The sequence below is a fragment of the Silene latifolia genome, chromosome X, assembly GCF_048544455.1.
Source record: "Silene latifolia isolate original U9 population chromosome X, ASM4854445v1, whole genome shotgun sequence".
Lineage (NCBI taxonomy): Eukaryota > Viridiplantae > Streptophyta > Magnoliopsida > Caryophyllales > Caryophyllaceae > Silene > Silene latifolia.
In genome coordinates this window covers 966380-988420 of record NC_133537.1, presented here as the reverse complement: position 1 = coordinate 988420, position 22041 = coordinate 966380, and the positions used below count along the sequence as shown (strand labels likewise).

Sequence of the window (22041 nt, the reverse complement as noted above, 5' to 3'; positions counted from 1 at the left end):
ATCAATGCTGAATCCATTTCTTCTCTTCTTCCTAGGTATGTAGCAACCACATTGCTTCTGCAATCTGTTTATATTATAGATGAAATACTACAGCCAGAATCCCTGTTTCAACTTTCAATGACCTTGCTCCTAGTCCTGTGAGAATGTTTAGGAACGAACTTAGCAAAGATGAAGAACACTTCTTGTCACCAACATCCGCACCTCACACGGGCCAAAACACACACATAAGGCTATATTAACCTTATTTAAATAGATTATGTCATGATAGTGAATACCACTCGCAACCAAAACCTAGACCTGAGCCTAAGGAATGCCATTTCCATCAATGTGAAATTTTTTATTGAGCTAAGGTTGTACACATTGTGTTTGGACATTTGTGGTCTTGTAGCTCCTATGTTCTTTTTCTTTTGTCCTATAGCTTTCAATACAAGAAAAACAAGCTCTAGAAAACCTACGCTATAAGCAAATCCACTTAAGAGCATATATAGGATTTGTAGGGTACTTAGTGTAGTCATACATTCACATTCACATCCACAAAACCCGACTTTGATTAACATTCACATGACTCAAGTCTCTCCAAAAACAATCTTGTAGTCTGTCTATACATAGTTTGTAAACTATCACGTATACTCGGGGGTTTACCCAATGCGCATCAAAAATAGAGGCCGTGGGTTTCCTCGTCATCCAATAAAAATATCCTATAAAGTTAAAAACATTCAAATTTATGATTTCTCTCAAATTATTTTTTAGTTTTTTACAATTTGAAAGGAATGACATTCCATTTTACCAAAGGGAAAAAAAGCAAAAAGCTAAGTAAACCCAAAGTGGTGGCATCATTAACGCCTAAAAATCTTATTGCACAGTCCATACGTACCAATCATGATCATGGGACTCCTGTCTTTTTCTATGCTCATTGACCAACTGTTCTTCATTCATTGTTAATTATTATAGAGTAAGTTTTTATGTGGGACTATGTATGACTATTTAATCCACTAATTTGATTCACATCTTTGATTTTCTCTCCATAATTTCATCATTAGGGCCCACTGTACACTCTTGCATAGTGATTAAAGGTAATTGGAGATGAGGTTAAATCTATTTTGTTAGTGTTTCTTGGATTTGCTCGTGGACATTTAATGTTTTTTATTGGATTTTTTTGTCCTTCTTTATTTGGAATGATAGCAATAACGGGAAGTTGTTTTGGGCATCTTCTCATTTTTAAACTTCCCTGCAAGAGGAAATTCAGGGTACAATTTGGTGTCCGTAAAATGTAAGTTAACTTGGTTAATAAAGGTATTGAAGGTGGTATGTATGAATTATGATAGGTGAATTCGCTAGAATGCTAGCTTTGAAAATGGTTTATAGTTGTGTTTTACGTTGCTTAGACTCTTTTACAAGTATCCGATAACTCGGCCATTTTTATGAAAAATATGCATATCTTAGCTTAAAATGAGGTGTTAGAAGTGTGTCATCCTTTATCCGAGTGTCGAGTGTCAGGCACGCATATGTTGAGGAATCAGAAATATCCGAGTAACATAGGTTGTGTTACTTATACTCGGTTAGAAGCAATAACACAATTGTGTGTCCAAGCATCAAACTCCGCAATTTCACGAAAACCTACCATGTTCTTGGGTTCTTTATCTTAACAGTACCAGACACTCTAAGTGTCATATTTAGGTAGTAGTGTCGAGTATTAGATATGGGTTCCATAGATAACATAGTATTAAATTAAATCTCGGTTTAGATCGTAGTCCCGACACCAGTTATATATCATATCAGTCTCACTTTAAAGTGCAGTAAATAAGATCACGGTAACCTTCAAAACCTTTATACGACAATCACGTTTCGATGTTGCGACCTTGATCAAATATACCATTTAATGACTGTAAATGTAACTTGGTGTCCCTGTTAACTTTTCTGGCTCTCACCACAGAACCTTTGGTCAGGTTAGCCAAAGATGGAGAAACAAGACAAGGAACCAGACGAAGCAGAGTTGATGGACGTAGCTACTTTTGGGAATGTGATCCAAAATCTATGGTCAAGTTAAAGGACTGACATGATCACGCCCAAGAAAATATGAGCTGGTAAATTATGAGTCCCACTCTTTCTCTCTTATATATAAAGTCGTCTTGTTTAATCAATTTCATTCATATCATAATTGTACCTGTTTTGCCAGCACTGCTATGCATACACTATTTCTAAATCTCAGGACACTTCACTCAAATAAAACATTCCCTTCTGTTCTCTGACAGTGACAGACAAGTCCCCCCTTTTGTAAGTTTCCCCCATGCTTTTCCTATACTAAAGTTTTTAACCATTGCTAATTACTGTATACAATACCCATATTTTTGTTAAGACGGATATCGGACATATCCGTCTTAAATAAGAATTGTGTCAGAATGTCAATAGTATGACAAACTCTTCTCCCATCTATCTGTATGGAGTAGTATTTGACTTGTATTCCCCTTAAGATGAATATGACCATCTTACGGGAGATAACGAGATTCACCGGAATGAATAAAACGGTCGCCTTTAATTGGTTAAATAATTTATTATTATAGATAAATGAGGTATTTAACATATAAAGAAATTGTTATATAGTGTAAAAATTTGTTTTCATTCCTATACTATTTTTTTAATTAAACATAATGTTTTAACTATCCTCATTCTGAACTACTCCCTCCGTCCTGGTCAATTGTTGTCCTTTGATTCTGGCACAAAGACCAAAGAAAGAGGAAGAGGTCAATTACTAAATGACAAGTTGACCAAATTGTGTCTGAATGATCAAACTGTTCATCAAGTTCATTCTTAAAATAGAAAGGACAACAATTGACTGAGACAGCCAAAAATAGAATAAGATTACAATTAATAAATGACCAGGACAAAGGGAGTACATCGCTCTCCACGAGTCTTAAGACTGGTGTGAGTGTGATTCACGGTTCACCAGCTGAACAAGCGTCTTAACTCTTACACAATACTCCTATATACTTTTACTACATTAGAAATAACATTTCATGAAAAGAGTAATAACCCCTAAAGGACTAATCTTTCACCATACAATACATTTTTAACTTTTTGTGAGTAAAAGATTTGAAAATAATAGTGTGTAATTAACAAAATTAGAAAGAGGAAAAGGAGCCGTTTGGAGATACAAGTTGTCTGCGGGGTTGTGCTTTAAAGCTTTTGACCCAGCAAAGATTTCCCTAGGAAATCATTATTAATGCTTAATAGTGCGTATAGGTTCCTCAAAATTAGGCTACTTGTTAATTAAACACCCTAAATAATTAGGACACTAATGCAGCTAATCTGCTATTTTAGTATTGTTTATTCCTACTTAAGTTGATAAAGTCAGTCCCTAGCCTATCACACTTTACCACTATTGCGCTATGCGCATTCAGCTCATTGCTTCACGCCTCCACCCTTTCTTTTTCTTATTCCTCTTCACGTTCGCCCTTCTTATTATATACTAGAGCTGATCAAGTGCGGGTCAGTCCGTTTGGCCCATTCCACCCGACCCGCTATTTAAGCGGGCTTGGTCATAGAAAAGTACCAAATTAACGGGTAACGGACAACAAAAATAGGCCCGACAAAATTAATGGGCGGGTATGGACAATGAAAAATGCCCATGGGCCGGCCCACTAGGCCCACTTTAAAAAATATTTTCCTATTTTTCTCTATATGACAACAACAATAACATAAAAAAATGTGTATAACTAAAAACTAATTATTATTTTTATGAAAAGTTAAGCGAAAAGAGGTCGAGCCCAAAAAAAGTTTATAAACCTACTTTAATCTTGGTAGTAGATAGTTTTGTTTAAGTTGACAACAAATTTCTTGTTTTAATTTTGAGCCCACGGGTCGGCCCACCTATTTAAAATGGCCGGGCTTGGACAATCAAACTTGGCCCGCTATAATGGACACGGGCAACAAAATTAGGCCCACTGGACAATTTTTTCAATTATAGGTCCGTCCATGTCCGGCCAAAGCCCGAAAATGATCACCTCTATTATATACATTCCCGACGATTTAACAGATTATTTATGTTTCATTAAAATACTTCTTACAAAAGAATATAAAGGGCCTGTTAAATGAGAAGGAGTATATAACATGATTTTTCATTAGCTCGCCATTTAAAAAACATAGTCACCTTTTTTTTTTTTAACTTATTTTAGATCAAATTAGATGTTGCATTAGAAGCCGTCATGATTTTAAACGTATACATACTAATATTTGTGTAAGACAACCGATTACTATCTTAAAAAGCACAAATTATAAGTTTATATTATATGTTATTAATAGTAGGCACTTGTTATTGTTATTATGAAATAATTTACTATGTATCTATCAATCAGTCTGATATATAGTACTATGTGTTTTTTACTATCAAGTATGGATGTGTTAGAGTTAAAGAAAGTCTTAACTTATCATGTTGAGTACAATAACAATGATTATAAAGAAATCAAATCAAATAATTATAGAAAAGGTAAATACCTAACTTTATTTATCAAGCTCTTCAAGTAGTGTGAAGGCAATTCTTCAAAAGATATTTCTTTTTTTTTTTTTTTCCTTAGGTTCCATTTTGTCTCTTCAATTTCCCAAAGAATTTATGAATTTTGCATTTTCTCGGCGGCTTTAAATTGTACTCGTAATAACTAGTTTTACGTTCTTTGTTTCTTTGTCCTTCTTCCTGATTCACTTCATTATAAAGCATAGTTACACCACCGAATAGGTATTAACTTAGTTGTTAAGATGATAGGTGCCAAGTAGAGCTGATCAAGTGCGGGCCGACCCGTTTGGCTCAGCCCGTTCGGCCCGCTAAAATAGCGGGCTTGGACAAGAAAAAGCAAAAATTAAACGGGTAACGGACAAGAAAACTAGGCCTGCTAGAATAAATGGACGGGCTTAGACTAAACAAAATTACCCATGGACAGCCCGCTATTAAAAGTAACCTCATAAAAATCCTCAAACCCTCAATCCTCCGCCGGCCGTTCTCTGATCATTTCATTAACAATTTGTACACTCAAAACCAATTAGGTAGCGCAAATAAATACTTATGCCTTATGTATAAGTGGGAAATTGTAGGTATTTACACTTGTCGTATAAACATTCGTCAAGAATGGACATGCTAACGGGATTGTCATATAAAGATAGTACCTTTCAAGTATTTACACGAGAGTGTATGTAAACCGTCAACAATGCCGCACAAAGACCAAGGCAAAAATGAACTTTTGATGTTTGTAGGAGAATATTGTCAAACTTGTGTTTTTTCCAAAATCTAGTAAACTTATATTTTGAAGATTAGTATACTTTAATAAGGGGTAAACTTTTAAAGACAATTGTTAAGTTTTAATGGGGATGTACTGATAACAAACTCGTGTTTTAATAGAAACAGTAATTTTTGTATTTGATTTTAGTCAAACCCGCGGGCCGGCCCGCTTTGTTGAAGTGGGCGGGTACGGACAGTGAAAATTGGCCCGCTTAGCGGGCTCGGGCTATAAAATAAGGCCCGTTGGACAATTGTTTACAGTTGGACTCGACCCGTGTCCGGACCAAGCCCGTTTTTGATCAGCTCTAGTGCCAAGTTCAAATCCTTCAGCCCGATGCTGTAAAAAAAAGCATGCTCACACTCATGCGACAAATATATGAATTTTTTGAATTTTATCTAAAGAATGGAGTATAAATCTAGGAAAAAAATGTAGCATAGAAAAGAACCTAACTTTATGAAAAGCCTTTTGTTTCTCCTTTATTTTCAAAATAGCAAGCATATAATATTAACCCCACCTTTTACTTTGCATAACATCATATACAATTGTCATCATACTAAGCAGTGATCATACTCTCCTCTATTCCACGCTCAAGGTCCCTCAAATAATCACGCCAACACTTAACCTCTAATTATCATTATTATAATTATTCCCCCTTTTCCCTCCTTAATCTTCTCCTTCACTCTTCTTTCAACCAACAAACAACAAGAACAACTTCTAAAGAAAAAAAAAAAACAGAACCATATTCTTCAAACATGAAATCCACCACATTGCACTTAAAAATCTCCCTTTTATGCATCACATTTGTACTATCATTAGCAACCTCTTCCGACGATGCGAAAGCGTTGTTAGCCTTCAAGAAGATGATAGACACTGACTCAACAAGTATCTTAGAAAGCTGGCAACTTACTAAGAAAACACCACTTTGTACATGGCAAGGTGTAAACTGTTCTTCAGAAGGTCGCGTTGCTCAAATTGATCTCAGTTGGAGTTTACTTGTAGGAAGAGTCAATTTTGAACCTTTCAGTTCATTAGACATGTTACAGTCATTGGATTTATCAGGAAATACTTTGAATATTAATTCAAGTTCACTTCTTCAGTTACCAACTTCTCTTGAGCAGTTGAAACTTAGTTCTTCAGGTCTTCTAGGAATCATTCCTAGTAACTTACTCAACTTGTTGCCAAATCTTAAATTTCTTGATCTTTCAAGTAATAACTTGACTGGATCATTAGCTAAGGATTTTTTAGGCTCATCAAATACTAATAAGCTACAAGTTCTCGATTTGTCGTTGAATTTGATATCTGGGGCATTGCCCTTTATTGATTTAAGTGCAAATATATCTTCCTGTACTAGTCTGCAGACTTTAAACTTGTCCATTAATCAGTTTAGTGGACGAGTGCCAGCACACTTGGGTAGCCTAGCAAGTCTTCAGATACTAGACCTGTCTCATAACTACCTCATAGGGGGGATCCCGGGTGAGGTAGGACAGGCCTGTGGGACTCTCCTAGAGCTCCATTTGGCATATAATAATTTGACGGGTCCGGTTCCAGAGACGCTGTCGTCCTGTAAATGGGTCCAGACCCTGGATTTGTCTCACAATAATCTGTCTGGTGTACTCACTGGACAGATGTTTCAGGGTTTGGAGTCATTGCAGGTTCTAGCTATGAGCAACAACGCGATTTCAGGCCCGCTTCCAGGGTCTTTAGGGCTATGTACGAAGCTCAGAGTAATAGACTTTAGCTCTAATAGTTTGTCAGGAGTGTTACCGCTAGACCTTTGTTCTGGAGCTTCGTCGTTGGAGGAGGTCCGGCTGCCTGATAACGTCATTTCAGGCAGGATTCCGCCTGAGTTATTCAGTTGCCCGAATTTGAGGACAATTGATTTCAGTCTGAATTATCTTAATGGATCTATACCAGGGGAGATTGGTAAGCTAGGGAATCTTGAGCAGTTTTTTGCATGGTATAATGGGTTAGAAGGAGAAATCCCACCAGAGATAGGGCAATGCAACAAACTGAAGGATCTTGTACTGAACAACAACCGTCTTCAAGGAGAGATTCCTAAGGAGTTGTTTAATGTTAGTAACTTGGAGTGGATTTCATTCACTTCAAACCAACTAACAGGACAAATTCCAAAAGAGTTTGGGCTGTTGCAAAGGCTTGCTGTTTTGCAGCTGGGAAACAACAGCTTTACTGGTGAAATACCGACAGAACTGGGTAACTGCAGAACCTTAGTTTGGCTTGATTTGAACACCAATAATCTCACTGGTGAAGTCCCGCCTCGGCTAGGTAGGCAACAAGGTAATCCTAAGTTATTTGGGATTTTATCTGGAAATTACCTGATTTTTGTTCGGAATGTTGGCAATAGTTGTAAAGGAGTAGGAGGGTTGCTTGAGTTTGCAGGTATCCGACCTGAGAGATTGAACCAAATACCATCACTCAAAAACTGTGATTTTACGCGCATGTACTCAGGTCCCATCCTCAGTTTGTTCACCCAGTATCAAACATTGGAGTATCTTGATCTTTCTTACAATCAATTCCATGGAAAAATACCAGATGAGTTTGGAGATATGGTTGCGTTGCAAGTTCTCGTGATTTCACATAATCAACTGTCTGGAGAAATCCCTTCAACGCTTGGGAATTTGAAGAATTTGGGTGTTTTTGATGCGTCGTATAACAGGCTACAGGGACAAATTCCAGATTCATTTTCAAATCTCTCATTTTTGGTGCAGATTGATTTGTCTAATAATCAGTTAACTGGCCAAATACCTCAAAGGGGGCAACTCAGTACTCTTCCAGCTACCCAATACGAAAATAATCCCGGCCTTTGTGGCGTGCCCTTGCCTGAGTGCAAGGATGCAGGTGGTGGAGCGAGGGGGAGTAACTCATTGGGTGACAATACAGGTAGAGAAAGAGGAAGATCAAGATCGCCTTGGACTAACAGCATTGTACTAGGGGTTCTAATTTCAATAGCAAGCATTTGCATTTTGATTGTCTGGGCTATTGTTATTCGTTCAAAGAGGAGGGAAGCCGAGGAGGCTAAGTTGCTCCATAACTTGCAAGCATGTCATGGTGCAACTACATGGAAGATTGACAGAGAGAAGGAACCATTAAGCATCAATGTGGCAACATTTCAAAGGCAGCTTACGAAGCTCAAGTTCTCTCAGCTCATTGAGGCTACTAATGGGTTTTCAGCAGCTAGCCTCATTGGGAGTGGAGGGTTCGGTGAAGTCTTCAAGGCTACACTAAAGGATGGCTCGAGCGTTGCAATTAAGAAGCTAATAAGGCTAAGCTACCAAGGTGACCGGGAGTTTATGGCAGAGATGGAAACACTAGGAAAAATCAAACATAAGAACCTTGTTCCACTTCTTGGTTATTGCAAGGTTGGGGAGGAAAGGCTACTGGTTTATGAGTTTATGGCGTACGGTAGTTTGGAAGACATGTTACATAGCAAGGGAAAGGGAAAGGATAGGAGAATCCTAACATGGGAAGAGAGGAAAAAAATTGCTAGAGGTGCCGCTAAGGGACTGTGCTTCCTTCACCATAATTGCATACCACATATCATACACCGTGATATGAAGTCTAGCAATGTCTTGCTTGACAGTGAAATGGATGCTCGAGTGTCTGATTTTGGCATGGCTAGGCTTATAAGTGCCCTCGATACTCATTTGAGCGTGAGCTCATTGGCTGGTACTCCAGGGTACGTGCCACCTGAGTACTATCAAAGCTTCAGGTGCACTGCAAAGGGTGATGTCTACTCATTTGGGGTCGTCTTATTGGAGCTTTTGACCGGTAAGAGGCCAACTGACAAAGATGATTTTGGAGATACCAACTTGGTTGGTTGGGTGAAGATGAAGGTAAGAGAAGGGAAAGGAATGGAAGTGCTCGATCCCGAGTTGCTCTTGGTTGTAAAAGGAATAAAAGAAGGAGAAGCTGACGAAGTAAAAGAGATGGTTAGATACCTTGATGTAACATTGCAATGTGTTGATGATTTCCCTTCAAAGAGGCCTAATATGTTGCAGACTGTTGCCATGTTAAGGGACTTGCTGCCAGGGTCGTCTAGCTCTAGTCACAGTGGCTAACAAATCGCGTTTAATGCATTCATAAGATTATTGATCGACAGTTATAAAAGAATTCTTCTTTGTGAAGAATTTATTTTTGTGAATACAAGCTTCAATTTTGATTTTTCTAAGATTAGTTGTGTCTGTCTGATTATTTGGAATTGATGTCCGATTTTCGGGTTCTAAGAGCACATCAGCATGTAAAATAAGAGCTGCTGATTTGCATCATCTAACAATGTAAATAACCCGGTAAAAATAACCTATGAATCTATGATGCTGCAATTTGCAGGAGTATATGTATAACTAATGACTTATCTCTGTAGCAGTGTAGCCTATAGCTGCTTCTTAGCAAGAGATCTGAAGTTATTCATCCCTAAGCTTAATTGTGCAGCAATTCGAAAACCAGGAGAACGTACATGACTACATGTAACGGTTCAAGGATATTAGTATGGTGGGGCGCTTATAACCTCGGTTTGAAACCTAACAAGGTCAAATTCAGCCTTGTAAACTAGGGCAGAGCAAAAAATCCGATTATCCGATCTGAATCCGATCCGAATGTTTGGATTTCCGATCCGAAAGTTAAGTTTGGTTTGGATATCTAATCCGAATTCTTTGGTTTTGGTTTGGATATGGATATTAGAATTAAAACATTTGGATATCCGATCCGATTCGAAACTATAGTTTTCTAGTATAATTTCGAGAAAATAAAATTTTATTTGATACAACAATTTAATTAATGTTTAGAATATTAGAGAAATATCTAGGTGGTACTTAAATTTTATGTCGAAAACATTGGAATAAGAATAATCATGTAAGACTATGAATATAATCGTGTTTCAATCTTAATTTTAAAGTAAATTCAAAAGTATGGATATCCGATTGATATCCGCATCCGATCCGATTATTTTGAATACCCGAACATTGGATATCCGAAACATTTGGTTTGGATATTGGATATCTAACTTCAGGATTTTTAATATGAATATCCGATCCGAACTAGCACTTTGGATCAAATACCCGATCCGTACTCTGCCCTATTGTAAACCAGGTACATGGAACATTACAGGGTCAACTAGCTATATATATCGTGTAACCTATACGATGTGAAGTTGTTTGTCCGATAAAACCCACTTGCATTTTGTGAAATGGCCACTATCCATTTAGTGGCTTTAGACGGATAGTCAATAAGACTGATTGCTAGATGAAAGCAATCAAGAGGAATTAGAAACAGTGCAGTAATCAATCGACGTAGAAGGGGCGTAGACGCTAAAGAGGGTCAAATTCAAGCCTTGAGTGGTGAAAGATTGATTTCAAAAAATCATTTCAATGATATTGATTGATAGATAATATTAACAAATTGTGTAGCCTTTTCAAAGGCTACTAATAATTACACCAAGATTACAGCAGTAATTAATTTTTAATTTTTGCTTTTACATTTTGAGTAAAAGTAAGCGGATAAAAGCCAAAGTTATGGCTGACCGACTCCAGAACATGCAGCCCTTCATTTATAGCTTTGAATTGATCAGATCTGCGCACACGTCAAGACATTTCACCAAACAGTCAGGCACTACGATAACCTATGACATAAAAGAAAACATTTGAACCTTTAACTGAGTAACTGAATAAGAATGTTACGTACAAGTGAAAAGTAATCCAAAACTCAGGATACTAAATAAAATTATGCAAACCTTAGGACACTAAATGGAATTAGGCCAAACCTTAGGGCACCAAAAGAAAAATAATCTTTTTCTAAAACTTAAGATCGCATTGTATAACACCATATCGTCCGTCCGATTCATTTTATGTATAAACGGGTAAGTTATATGGAGTTATACAATGTGATCCTAAGGTTTAAAAATGAGAAATGTCTTTTTACTTGACATCTTTATAAACAGATTTTGAAGGATGCAATCACTTTGCTCTTTTGTTGCAGCGTTCTCAAACAAGTCGATGGAATCTTGTTTTCGTTTTGATTTATCCAAAAATCTAGATAAATCAATTAAACCACTGTATACAGATTTTTGGAAAAATCAAAAAGAAAACCAGCACCAAAGTATATTGTAGGGAACGCTGCAACAGAAGAACAAAATGACACATCCGATGAAGAAGCAAAAGGAAAACAATGGCATAAGGTTTAAGGGATTTGATTGTTCATCAATTGGATGGTGACTGCCTTATTTTAGGATTAGTATTTATAAGGAGGCGGCCAAATTTTTTAGGGTTCCGTTATAGGTGGTAATTGGGCCAGTCGACCGGATTTGAGTTGGGTTTTATTGGGTCAGGTCATATTGGGTCGGGTCGAATCGTTCATTTCGGGTCAAATGATGTGTCTAGTCGGGTCATTATTGGGTCCGGTTACTTTATCGCGTTACTTCAATTTTTGGTCATTAAATTTAAGTTTTAACCATTATTTGATTTAATTACTCCATTATTCAGTCAAACGTATCAATCTAAAAACAAAGTCACTTTTATTTTGATCAACATTAAGCTTCACAATTTTTGTACCGGGACCATTAAATACCGAAAACAGTATATTATACACTTGAATTTGAGACGTTTGGAAAGTCGTACCAGATCACGTTTCTTTTTATCCCGGTTTTTATACTACGTGCCTAGGTCGCTTCATGAATTACCGTATTCGATTTTAAGCCCTAAATAACAAGTATTCGTCTATTTTTAAGGAGCACCCGATTTCCGTCTGAGGCTCGTTTATCGTGTACACGCAACCTCAAATAGTCAAATGTCCTCTTTTGCTTCTCAAATTTGCGTGGTTGTTTTATCTGACCCTAGAAACCGTCCGTATAATTTAAGAACATTTTTTTTTTCCGGGACTCTGAAATACTGAAAACCGTGTATTATACACTTAAATTTGAGCCATTTAAGAGGTCGGACCGGGTCATGTTTCTTTTTCTCCCAATTTTTATACCACGTGTCTCTGGTCGCTTAATCAATTGTCGTATTCGATTTCAGCCAAAAATAAGAAGTATTCATCTATTTATAAAGAGTACCCGATTTTGTTCGAGACTTGTTTATCGCTATGAGGGGTCGTACCGAGTCATGTTTCTTTTCCTACGAGTTTTTCTACCACGTGTCTGTGGTCGCTTCATGATTAACGTATTCGATTTTGACCCCTAAATCAGAAGTATACATCTATTTTTAAGGAGTACTCGATTTTCGTCCGAGACTCGTTTATCGCGTACCGGCACCCCAAATTTATTCTGTTGCTTCTCAAAATTTGTGTGGCTGTTTTATCTGACCCTAGAAACCGTCCGTATAATTTAGTACATTTTTGTTCCGGGACCCTAAAATCCTAAAAACCGTGTATTATACACTTAGATTTGAGCCGTTCGGGAGGTCATACCGGATCATGTTTATTTTTCTCCCAATTTTTATACCACGTGTCTGTGGTCGATTCATCAGTTACCATATTCGATTTCAGCCAAAAATAAGAAGTATTCATCTATTTTTAAGGAGTACCCGATTTTTGTCCGAGACTCGTTTATCGTGTACCAACACCCTCAAATGTCCTCTGTTGCTTCTTAAAATTTGTGTGACTGTTTATCTGACCTTAGTGTTGAGGTCTCTTTCATATGTGTGTTAGGGACAGTCCCACATCAGTAGAATAATATTGAAGGGATTAGCTTATAAGTAAGTAGGATACTCTCTCTATCACAAATTGGTTTTAGGATGGAACCTCACTTGTTTGTAGGCCGGTCTCATCCACCTAATTCTATAAAGCCCGTCGCGGAGGACTCAACAAGTGGTATCAGAGTCAATGGTTCGGCTTGGGATCGCAAGGTGCGATGTGGTGACGATGCTCGAGATGGCGCAGAGTAGCGTCGTGGTTGCGAAGTAGGACCACCGTTGAATCTCTCCCTTGGTTGACCGGAGATGCGGAGTCGCATGGTCGAACCGACACGGGGTTGTGTCGGGTGCGGAGTAGCGCCAAGTGAGAGGGAGTTTCAGCGCACACATGTAAAAGGGGGAGATTGTTGAGTTCACATGTGAAAGGGGGGAGATTGTTGAGGTCTCTTATCTTGTTGCAATGCACGAGTGTCAAACTAGTTATTATATATTTTCATCTTATAATCTTATAAAACAATTTGAAGTACTAATAATCTTATTTGATTGCACTTTTGGTAAAATTTATATTTAAGGAGAAATAATACATATGATTAATTTATTTAATTATTTAATTAGAAAAAGCATACAAAAGTTTAATAGTAACTTTCCTTAAAATCATTGGAATTAACGTATATAGTACGCATGTTATACTTTTTTTTTTTTTTAATAAAATTATCACAAAGTTGGTCAAAAAGTACGTAGCAATATAACAATTATTAAAATTTAAAAAATAAAATTTTAAAACAGAAAAACAAAAGTATGAACTTGGGGTGCAAGCAAACGATGCATTTTATTCATCGTATAAGTAACGACCTTCATGTCTCCTCGTATCTCCTTCGCGCCTATTGAAAAATCCCGGCAAATTTCCCAACACTTTTACAATTTTTTTTTTTACTATTTATTTTTGCAACCTTTATTATTTCTCGTCTTCTCTGTCGTTCAACCACGGTACATTCCATAAGGTACTGTATTGAGTAACATACTACTAACATGTACGAGTATAATGTAGAACGGTTTAATTTCTGTCAAACCAATTCAAATATTTATGAATGTTTGATTTTTACTCGTTTAATTTAGGTTTCATCATGTCGACAATTATTTGATTTGATTTTATAGTACACCAACATAGTATAAGAATTTGGGATGATTCATAATTTTTTTTATTCTCGTATGTGGATTAGAACACATGAGTGTATAATCGAGTATACTATAATTTTTCGTACTCTATTATTGTGTTTGATGACTCGATAAGTCTTTATTTTCTGAATTTTGGAAAAAATTATCAACAATTTTTCATAAGAATTTATATGGCATGAATCATTTAATATTTCTTGTACCTTAATTAATTTGTACTTAGTACAATGCACCGGTATCAATACCGAAAATCTTCAGGACTTTAATCTGAACATTAATCTAATTAATAATTAAGTGAACAGATTATCATACATTTCCATGGTAAGAATGTATCTTCATTTATTTAGCATTGTAGCATTTGAATGGCAACTTACGATTACATTTTCGCCTTTTTTGCGAATGCAGGTTCATTTAACAGATCAGAAATTTAGAACTTGCGCCACGAATTCAAACATGGGAAATCGCGTCTTTGTTCTGTTTGTACTCACATTTCTAGCATTTCCATCAGACGTCCGATCATGGAGTGGTTGGTTCTCTTCCTCGACACAATCCACCCCACCGCCTTCTGGTGACCAACGGTCTAATAACAAGGAATGGAGTTCCAATGGGTTGGTTGCCGAGTTTTCAGTAGAAGGCATGAATGATCCAAAAGCTGTCGAGTTGATTGAAAACGCGAGGAGGAAGTTGGGAGGATCGAATCCATGCTGGTTTAACGCGTATCAGAATTTATTTTCGTCATGCTCGGAGATTTTTGCTGCAGAGGAAAAGAGAAGTAGACTTGCTTGGCTTCTGAGTGACTGTTTTCAAAGGGACTCAGGAAGGGATTCTTTTCCTAAATGTGATTCGAATAGTAAAATGGTCGATTGTCTGCGGAAATTAAAAGATCATGAACATCGGACTTACTTGGAATTCTACCTCAGTACCAATTCTATCTGTCATCAGTTACAGTAAGTGCATCTCTATATTTTGCAACTGACTTTGGCCCTGTTCTTTTGGACTTAAAGTCACTTAATTTTAAGTTCAGTTCAGATCCTATAAGTTCAATTCAGTTCAGATCCTATAAGTTCAGTTCAGTTCAGATCAGATCCGTTTCAGTCCAAAAGAATAGGGCCTTTGTAATATTGTTTTCTGCAGACGCGTTACATTTTCGCTTCTGTTGTTAAATGCAATACTGTGTATTAATATGGGTTGTTTTCTGCAGATCAAAGGCTTTCAAGCTTCAAGTTGAAAATTTGGTGAACGATTTAAAAGACTCAGCATTGTCAACAGAAGAAAAATTAGAATCCATAGAAGAAAAATCTGATAATCTCCTTCATAATTCTAACCAAATACAAGAATCAATAACATCAGTCGATGCACAAACCCGAAAACTGGGGGAAGATTTGAAGAATGTGGTAGGGGACATCGGCGTTGTTTTGGACCAATCCAAGGAGCTTAAAGAGCAAGCCCATGGTATTGCAACTTCTCAGGTTGAGTTGGTAGAAGGGCAGGGGTTATTGAGGGTGAAAATGGAGGAAAACTTGGTAAAAGTCGAAGAATCGTATTATAACTTGAGGGAAAACATAATGGTGTTGCAGTTAAAGGCAGCTGATGTACAGAAAGAGGTTAATAAATACGGCGAGGCGTTAGCTTCAAAGATGCATAATCTTCAAGGCAAAGCTGATGAAATTGCAGGAATGACCGGGGTTACAGTAGAGAACCAACAAGAACTTCTTGCAAGCCAATCGCAGGCACTCGAGGGTCTTCAATCTCTCACTAGTTTTCAGTCTGAAGCCCTTCAGGAGAGCAGGTAATTTTCAGTCTGAAGCCCGTTCCAATTACAGTTCCTGTATGACGGTTATTAGGCTGTGTTGTGCATCTTGGTATTGCTGATTTTTTTTTTCACTATACTGTTAGGGTTACGCTTCAGCAGATAGTAGGATTTGCGCACGAGAAACATCAAGAGCTCAGAGAGCAACAAGAACAGCTCATACAGGCTCATGATCAGTTGGCTAGTAATTCAAAATCAATGTTGGAAGCTCAGGTTAGTAATTAATTATCTGATTAAAACGGCACCCATGCTAAAATTACCGCCTTAAAAGGCCTGTCCATGGAATTACATACACGTTTAGCGAGTCATTTTGATTTTTATGTTACATTTTTTGCAGGAAGCTTTTGAGTCGAAACAAGCAAGCATGTTCACTGCAATAGATAAACTGTTTGCATTACACAATGCCATGTTACTGGAGTCAAGGCTTATCAAAGCTTTCGTCGTTTACTCCCTCCTAATCTTTGTTATGTTCATGTTTACAAGCACAAAACAGACCTACTCAGTAAGATGCAGGCTTTATATAGGTATGATTATTTACGCCGTCATATCCAACCTTATTCAGATTTTCTGATGAATATTTTGATTTAACAGTTAGGTTCTTAATGTCTGCAGGTTTGTGCATTGCATTTGCGATAGAGTGTGGGATTCTGCATTTCACAAGTACTGAAGTTGAACAGAAAACTCGGGTCAGATCGATAGTCAAGTCGCTTCTTTGTACTTATGCTGTTCTTCAACTGTTATACTCTTTTATTACATACAGGTATGCAGAAAAATTGCATTTTTATAGTAGACTTGCACCGACAACACGATTTGATATCTTACGTAAATTTGTTGATGTGTTGCAGGGATTATGAAGCACTAAACCATAAAATGCTAGGAAGTTTGATTGATAAGGTGAATAGTATGCAAAGGAAAAAAGAGTACTGTTCCGACGAAGAGAGCATAGACAGTGAAGTAGATTGGCCTTCATGGATGGACATTGAGTTACCAGAAGATATGAGCATCAATGAAGACCCTGAATACCTTCTTCCAGCTGACAATGATCGACGGTCTGAAAACTCCATCGTCACAAGTGTTTCGAGAAAATATAATCTCAGGCATCGCCAATATTAGCAGGAAACTTGATTTGTTGATATAATTAGTATGGTTATGGTATTATATTATATATATGATAAGCTGATCACTGTATATGAATTTTTCATTTTGTATTAACTTTATTAAGTAATGTTTTCATATATTTCTAGATTAGCGCGATTTTTAGCTTATTAAAAGAGATGGGTCTTGGAAATTGTTAAGATCAATATATAATTTGCTTGCTTGACAACAAATTAAGATTCTGTCTTTGAAATCCATTTAGAATTAGTAAGGATCAATTACCTTATATCGTGATCAAATATGGGTCAAAATCGATACCAGCACGCTCCACTATAATCATTTGAATAGACGGTCCTTGTTCGATAAACCACAAAATAACAACAAACCGGTCTCAGAAAATCTCCCAATGAGGGCAGTTGTGCCTTTGAATATGTCGCCCTTGGGCTGTTGCCCATGCGTGGCTAAGTCTCGGTACCATCCTCTTACATAACCATATGAAAGGTCAACCATTTCAGTAAGACCATAAATGTTAAGATATACTCCTACATTAATACTAGTAAATCTTGATGATTAATTTCCATATAAACATTAAATAAATATTCACTGCTGATTAAATGTATAGTTCTATCTGACAGACAAGCGAAAATACAAAAACTCTGATCCAAGGCTTCAACCATGGAGATATGGCTTCTAATAATAATAGCAGCATTCATTGCAACCTTGCTCAATGCATTCTTCTCTTTCCCTTCTAAATCACACCGAAACCTGCCTCCGGGCCCACGAGGCATTCCGATACTCAGCACCATACTCTGGTTCCGAAAATCATCCACTGAAAGAGAACAACTCCTCCGAGATTTTGGCTCAAAGTTCGGCCCAATAACCACGTTGTACTCGGGATCACTACCCCAAATCTTCATCTCTGATCGAACGCTAGCTCACCAAGCGTTGATACAGAACGGGGCCATCTTTGCTGATCGGCCCAAGGCACCCCTTATAGGACCTCTATTGAGAAGCAATGAGTATGAGATCAACTCTGCTGGTTATGGGCCGACATGGCGTCTCCTTCGTCGAAATTTGACTTCAAACATTCTTCATCCTTCCAAGTCTAAGGACTTTTCTGATGCTCGCAAATGCGTTCTTGAAATCCTCGTTAACCACCTGAAAAATGATGGCAATGGTGTCAAGGTGATAGACCATTTTCGGTTTGCTACATTTAGTTTGCTTGTTTTCATGTGTTTTGGTGAGAAACTAGAGGAGTCTTGTATTAGAGAGATCGAAGAAGTTATTCACCAACCATTGTCGTCTTTCAATCGCTTCCAAGTGCTCAATTCAAGGCCTTGGTTGACCCGAATTTTTCTTCGCAGCCGTTGGAATGAAATGCTCACCTGGAGGAAAAAACAGGACAAAGTGATAATTCCATACATTCAAGCTCGAAAAGGGTTGCATCAGAAGGAGAAAATTACTTGCTATGTGGATACTTTGTTAGACTTGGAGATATTCGGAGATGACGATCATGTAAAGAGGCTGCTAACTGAAGAAGAAATGGTCACGGCGTGTTCTGAATTCTTAGCCGCGGGATATGACACCACCTCAACCGCTCTGCAGTGGATTATGGCGAACCTGGTCAAGTACCCGAACATTCAGGCTAAGCTTTTCGAGGAAATTAAAGGAGTCGTTGGAAAAGAAGTAGAAGAAATTCGAGAGGATGAACTATCAAAAATGCCTTATCTTAAGGCGGTTGTATTAGAGGGGTTAAGACGACACCCTCCTTTTCACTTTGTGATACCTCATGCGGTGACCCAAGAGGTCGAGTTAGGCGGGTATACAATACCGAGGAATGCAACTGTAAACTTTACTGTTGCGGAAATGGGTTGGGATCCGAAAGAGTGGGATGATCCAATGGAATTCAAACCAGAGAGATTTGTGTCGAACCAAGGGAGTGATGTTGAAGACAGGTTTGATATAACAGGAAGTCGGAAAATAAAGATGATGCCTTTCGGGATAGGGAGAAGGATATGTCCAGGACTCGGATTTGCTCTACATCACTTGGAATACTTTGTGGCTAATTTGGTTTGGAAATTTGAATGGAGAGTTGCAGAGGGAAAAGAAGTGGATTTCTCTGAGAAACAAGAGTTTACTATTGTAATGAAGAATCCACTTCATGCCCACATTTCTCCTAGAATATTCAAGCAAGAAACCCGTAAGAAAACCGCCATTGTTATACAATCGTATTCTTGAGTTCACTCATCAAAAACATGTAACTCCGTATTTGTTAACCAAACAAGGGAAATTGAATTCGATATAATTTTTATTCGTGCCTATTAAGTCGTTGCATTTTATCACTGAAAGATGGTAAATTTTAGAGTATGAATCATGACTCCGTCCCTCAATTAGACATAAAAACCAAACTAATTTTTGTAGGCAATGAATTATTAGAGCACTAAAATAGAGTTTCAGACTTCAGTCTTCATTTACTCGTGTACTCGCCCTTTGGAAAGATTCAGGACTTCTGACATCAGCCATACTTCAGTCTTCATTTACTCATCATATCCAGTTATTCCATGGCTTATAAGGCCCTAATTGATTTGCAGACAGGCCTAAGCCTCTCCCTGCAGAAAGATCCTCGCCAGCAACCAACATAACATCAGCTTAGACAAGTATGGCTGATGTCAGAAGTCCTGAATCTTTCCAAAGGGCCAAGGAGTTTAGCCATGCTCGCAAATGGGCTCATAACATCCTTCTCGGCAGCTTCAAGGCTAGTTCAGCATCAAATACTCCAGCCGTTAAAAGTGAGAGGCCATTTTCGGTTTCCTATGTTTAGCTTGCTCATTGGGATTTGTTTTGGGAGATATGGTAGATAGTCAAAAATAAGAGAAATCAGCGCAGTTGAGCAGATTGGCATCATTAAAACACTTCCAGATCCTCGATCGGTGGCCTGCTATGACTACTCCGTAGTCGTCGGACTGAACTCTACAACTTGAAGATGAAACAGCACGAAGTGTTGATTCCTCTTGGATGGAAGTAATAGAGAGAGGAAGCTAAATAATGAAGAGATAGTGGCAGCTTGTTCTGAATTCTGAGTTCCTAGACGCAGGAACTAAAACCATCTCGACATTTCTGCAAAGGATTATGGCAATGAACATAATACTACAATGGTTATGTATCCCCATATCAAGGCAAAGCTTTTCCAAGAAATTAAAAGTCATGCATCTTTCTATAATGATTCTGTTTGTGCAATGAACATAATACTACAATGGTAAATTAGTAATTACAGTATGCTTAACTGATGCTGACTTATTATCGATAGCATAACAAACAAACTCGAATAACACACCTCTAGCATGCCAATGATCACACTATTATCATCAAAACAATATAAGCAACGGGTAAAAGCGGAAATTCAATTGATCAACACAATGTATAAGCGAAACAAGAAAACAGTATGGCAAAGTTAAGAATTACTATAGTACACAGTTTCACAAAGATAACAACAGTTTAAATAATCGAAAACAAATATCGAAACTCACAGCAACCAATGCAATGCAATCAATTGCGGCCTAAAGGAAGAGATCTACAAGAGTAAGTCTCCTTAAATTCCGACTTCCTAGACGAAGTAAAAATCGAAGCATAAACTTCCTTATTAGCATGAGCAGGTGCATTATCAACAGCTTTAAATCTCTTACTCGCATTCCCATTAATTTCGCCATCTTTCTTCTTTTTCTTTGTCGGTTTCGCCTTACTCCGTTGCTCCTCCTCAACAATCTCCCTCATCGCCGCCACCTCCTCGTCGGAACCATTAATAACAATCTTATCAGGATAACAATCATTAAACTCCGAATGACAAACTAAACACGACGTCGTTTTAATCTCCTTTAGCGCCTTAACACTAAGCACATGTCCACATTTCGTCAACACAACAAACTTATACTTTCCATTAAACTCCAACCCTGTAATCGGACACTGAAACCTAGGCGAACCCGAATCGCTTTCCTCAACGGATAAATGAATCGTGATCATATCCTTAAGCCCCTTAATATGCCGAAATCCCTCAGGTAAATTCTTCCCTAGTAGAGCCTTTACCAGAGCTTCCTTGTTAAACACGTTACCTAATCGATCGACGACACAAGGCGGTTTCAACGGCTCGTAGCTTAACGCACAGGTGGTCCACTTCGACACGCGCTTCTCATTGGGGTCTCCCTTTTCGGGCTTCTTCTCGGCGTACATATTGAGGTAACAGTCGCGAGATTCGGCGCCGGTTGCTCCGCCATCGCCGCCTCCTCCAGCGGCTTTGACGTGGGCGGTGAGGGTTGACCATGGGCGGAGATTTAGGGTTTGGACGGTGGCGGAATCGGGTAGGGTTTTGCCGTTGAGGGAAAAGAAGACGGTGTCGTTTTGAAGGGAATTGGGGAATATGGTGGATTTGAGATCGGAGATTGTTTGATTTAGGGTTAGGGTTTGGATTTGGGATTGGGGATGGAGGAAGGGTGATCGGAGGAAGATTTGGAGCGGTGATTGAATTGATTTGGGGGAATCCATTTTAGGGTTTGGGGAATTGAAAAGGGAATTAATTTGGGAAAGGAAGAAGGCGGTTGGAGTTATGGTGTTAATTGATGCGGTTTAGTTAAGTCGGTCTAGCCGTGGGTAAAACGAGTTTTGACAGTTTTGGAGGTGCGTTCTTATTTTAAACCAGTTTTGTGATCCGTGATAACCCACGTAATTAATTAATTATTGAAATAGATTAAGTTACTTTAAAGTGAACAGTTGTTTTATTATTTTAAATTATTGTCTCCTAAGTTCTGGTAAATTCACAAGTAGGGGTGATAATGAGACGAGACAGCTCGCAAGCAATTTGACATTGGCTCGATCAAAGCTCGGCTCGTATGAGCTCAGCTTGGGCTCGGGCTTGTCTCGAGAGCTTAACGAGTGAAGCCGAGTTAATGCTTAGCTCGCGAGCAGCACGAAGTTGTGTAATTAGATAATACCTTGCTCATATTTTATAAAAATATTTTGTCATTTATATCACACTTATAAATCGTCTCATTTATTTTCCAAATAT

The 22041-nt window shown here is 38.0% G+C and overlaps 4 protein-coding genes across 5 annotated transcripts; 3 read left to right on the top strand and 1 right to left on the bottom strand.

Annotated features, from left to right (window-relative positions):
- The first annotated feature begins 5703 nt into the window (after nt 1-5703).
- Nucleotides 5704-9581, top strand: LOC141622137 (serine/threonine-protein kinase BRI1-like 2). Its single transcript, XM_074438197.1, has one exon. It carries the CDS (start codon nt 6020-6022, stop codon nt 9341-9343), a length of 3324 nt encoding a protein of 1107 aa, XP_074294298.1. The 5' UTR covers nt 5704-6019; the 3' UTR covers nt 9344-9581.
- A 4938-nt stretch (nt 9582-14519) lies between these two features.
- On the top strand, nt 14520-17003 carry LOC141622037 (protein GAMETE EXPRESSED 1-like). The gene is made up of 6 exons (XM_074438113.1): nt 14520-15027; nt 15282-15869; nt 15977-16103; nt 16228-16414; nt 16503-16650; nt 16736-17003. Exons 1-6 carry the CDS (start codon nt 14534-14536, stop codon nt 17001-17003), a joined length of 1812 nt encoding a protein of 603 aa, XP_074294214.1. The 5' UTR covers nt 14520-14533.
- A 657-nt stretch (nt 17004-17660) lies between these two features.
- On the top strand, nt 17661-19440 carry LOC141622136 (cytochrome P450 89A2-like). Its single transcript, XM_074438196.1, has one exon. The coding sequence runs from the start codon at nt 17661-17663 to the stop codon at nt 19221-19223; it is 1563 nt and encodes a 520-aa protein (XP_074294297.1). The 3' UTR covers nt 19224-19440.
- Nucleotides 19441-19655: 215 nt separating this feature from the next.
- On the bottom strand, nt 19656-21612 carry LOC141622133 (uncharacterized). 2 transcript variants are annotated; one of them, XM_074438192.1, is made up of 2 exons: nt 20513-21612; nt 19656-20102 (listed from the first exon to the last, which is right to left on the bottom strand). In XM_074438192.1, the coding sequence occupies exon 1, from the start codon at nt 21519-21521 to the stop codon at nt 20532-20534; it is 990 nt and encodes a 329-aa protein (XP_074294293.1). In that variant the 5' UTR covers nt 21522-21612; the 3' UTR covers nt 19656-20102; nt 20513-20531. The 2 variants fall into 2 exon arrangements, with proteins under 2 accessions (XP_074294293.1, XP_074294294.1); XM_074438193.1 differs by lacking the exon at nt 19656-20102 and adding an exon at nt 20145-20233.
- Nucleotides 21613-22041: the final 429 nt, after the last annotated feature.

Bases quoted from the DNA above. Each gene is read 5' to 3' on its own strand.
- LOC141622137 (XM_074438197.1), top strand. From the start codon at position 6,020: ATGAAATCCACCACATTGCACTTAAAAATCTCCCTTTTATGCATCACA.
- LOC141622037 (XM_074438113.1), top strand. From the start codon at position 14,534: ATGGGAAATCGCGTCTTTGTTCTGTTTGTACTCACATTTCTAGCATTT. The intron at 16,104-16,227 runs GTTAGTAATTAA...CATTTTTTGCAG, and splicing joins AATCAATGTTGGAAGCTCAG to GAAGCTTTTGAGTCGAAACA. The intron at 16,651-16,735 runs GTATGCAGAAAA...GATGTGTTGCAG, and splicing joins TACTCTTTTATTACATACAG to GGATTATGAAGCACTAAACC.
- LOC141622136 (XM_074438196.1), top strand. From the start codon at position 17,661: ATGGAGATATGGCTTCTAATAATAATAGCAGCATTCATTGCAACCTTG.
- LOC141622133 (XM_074438192.1), bottom strand. From the start codon at position 21,521: ATGGATTCCCCCAAATCAATTCAATCACCGCTCCAAATCTTCCTCCGA.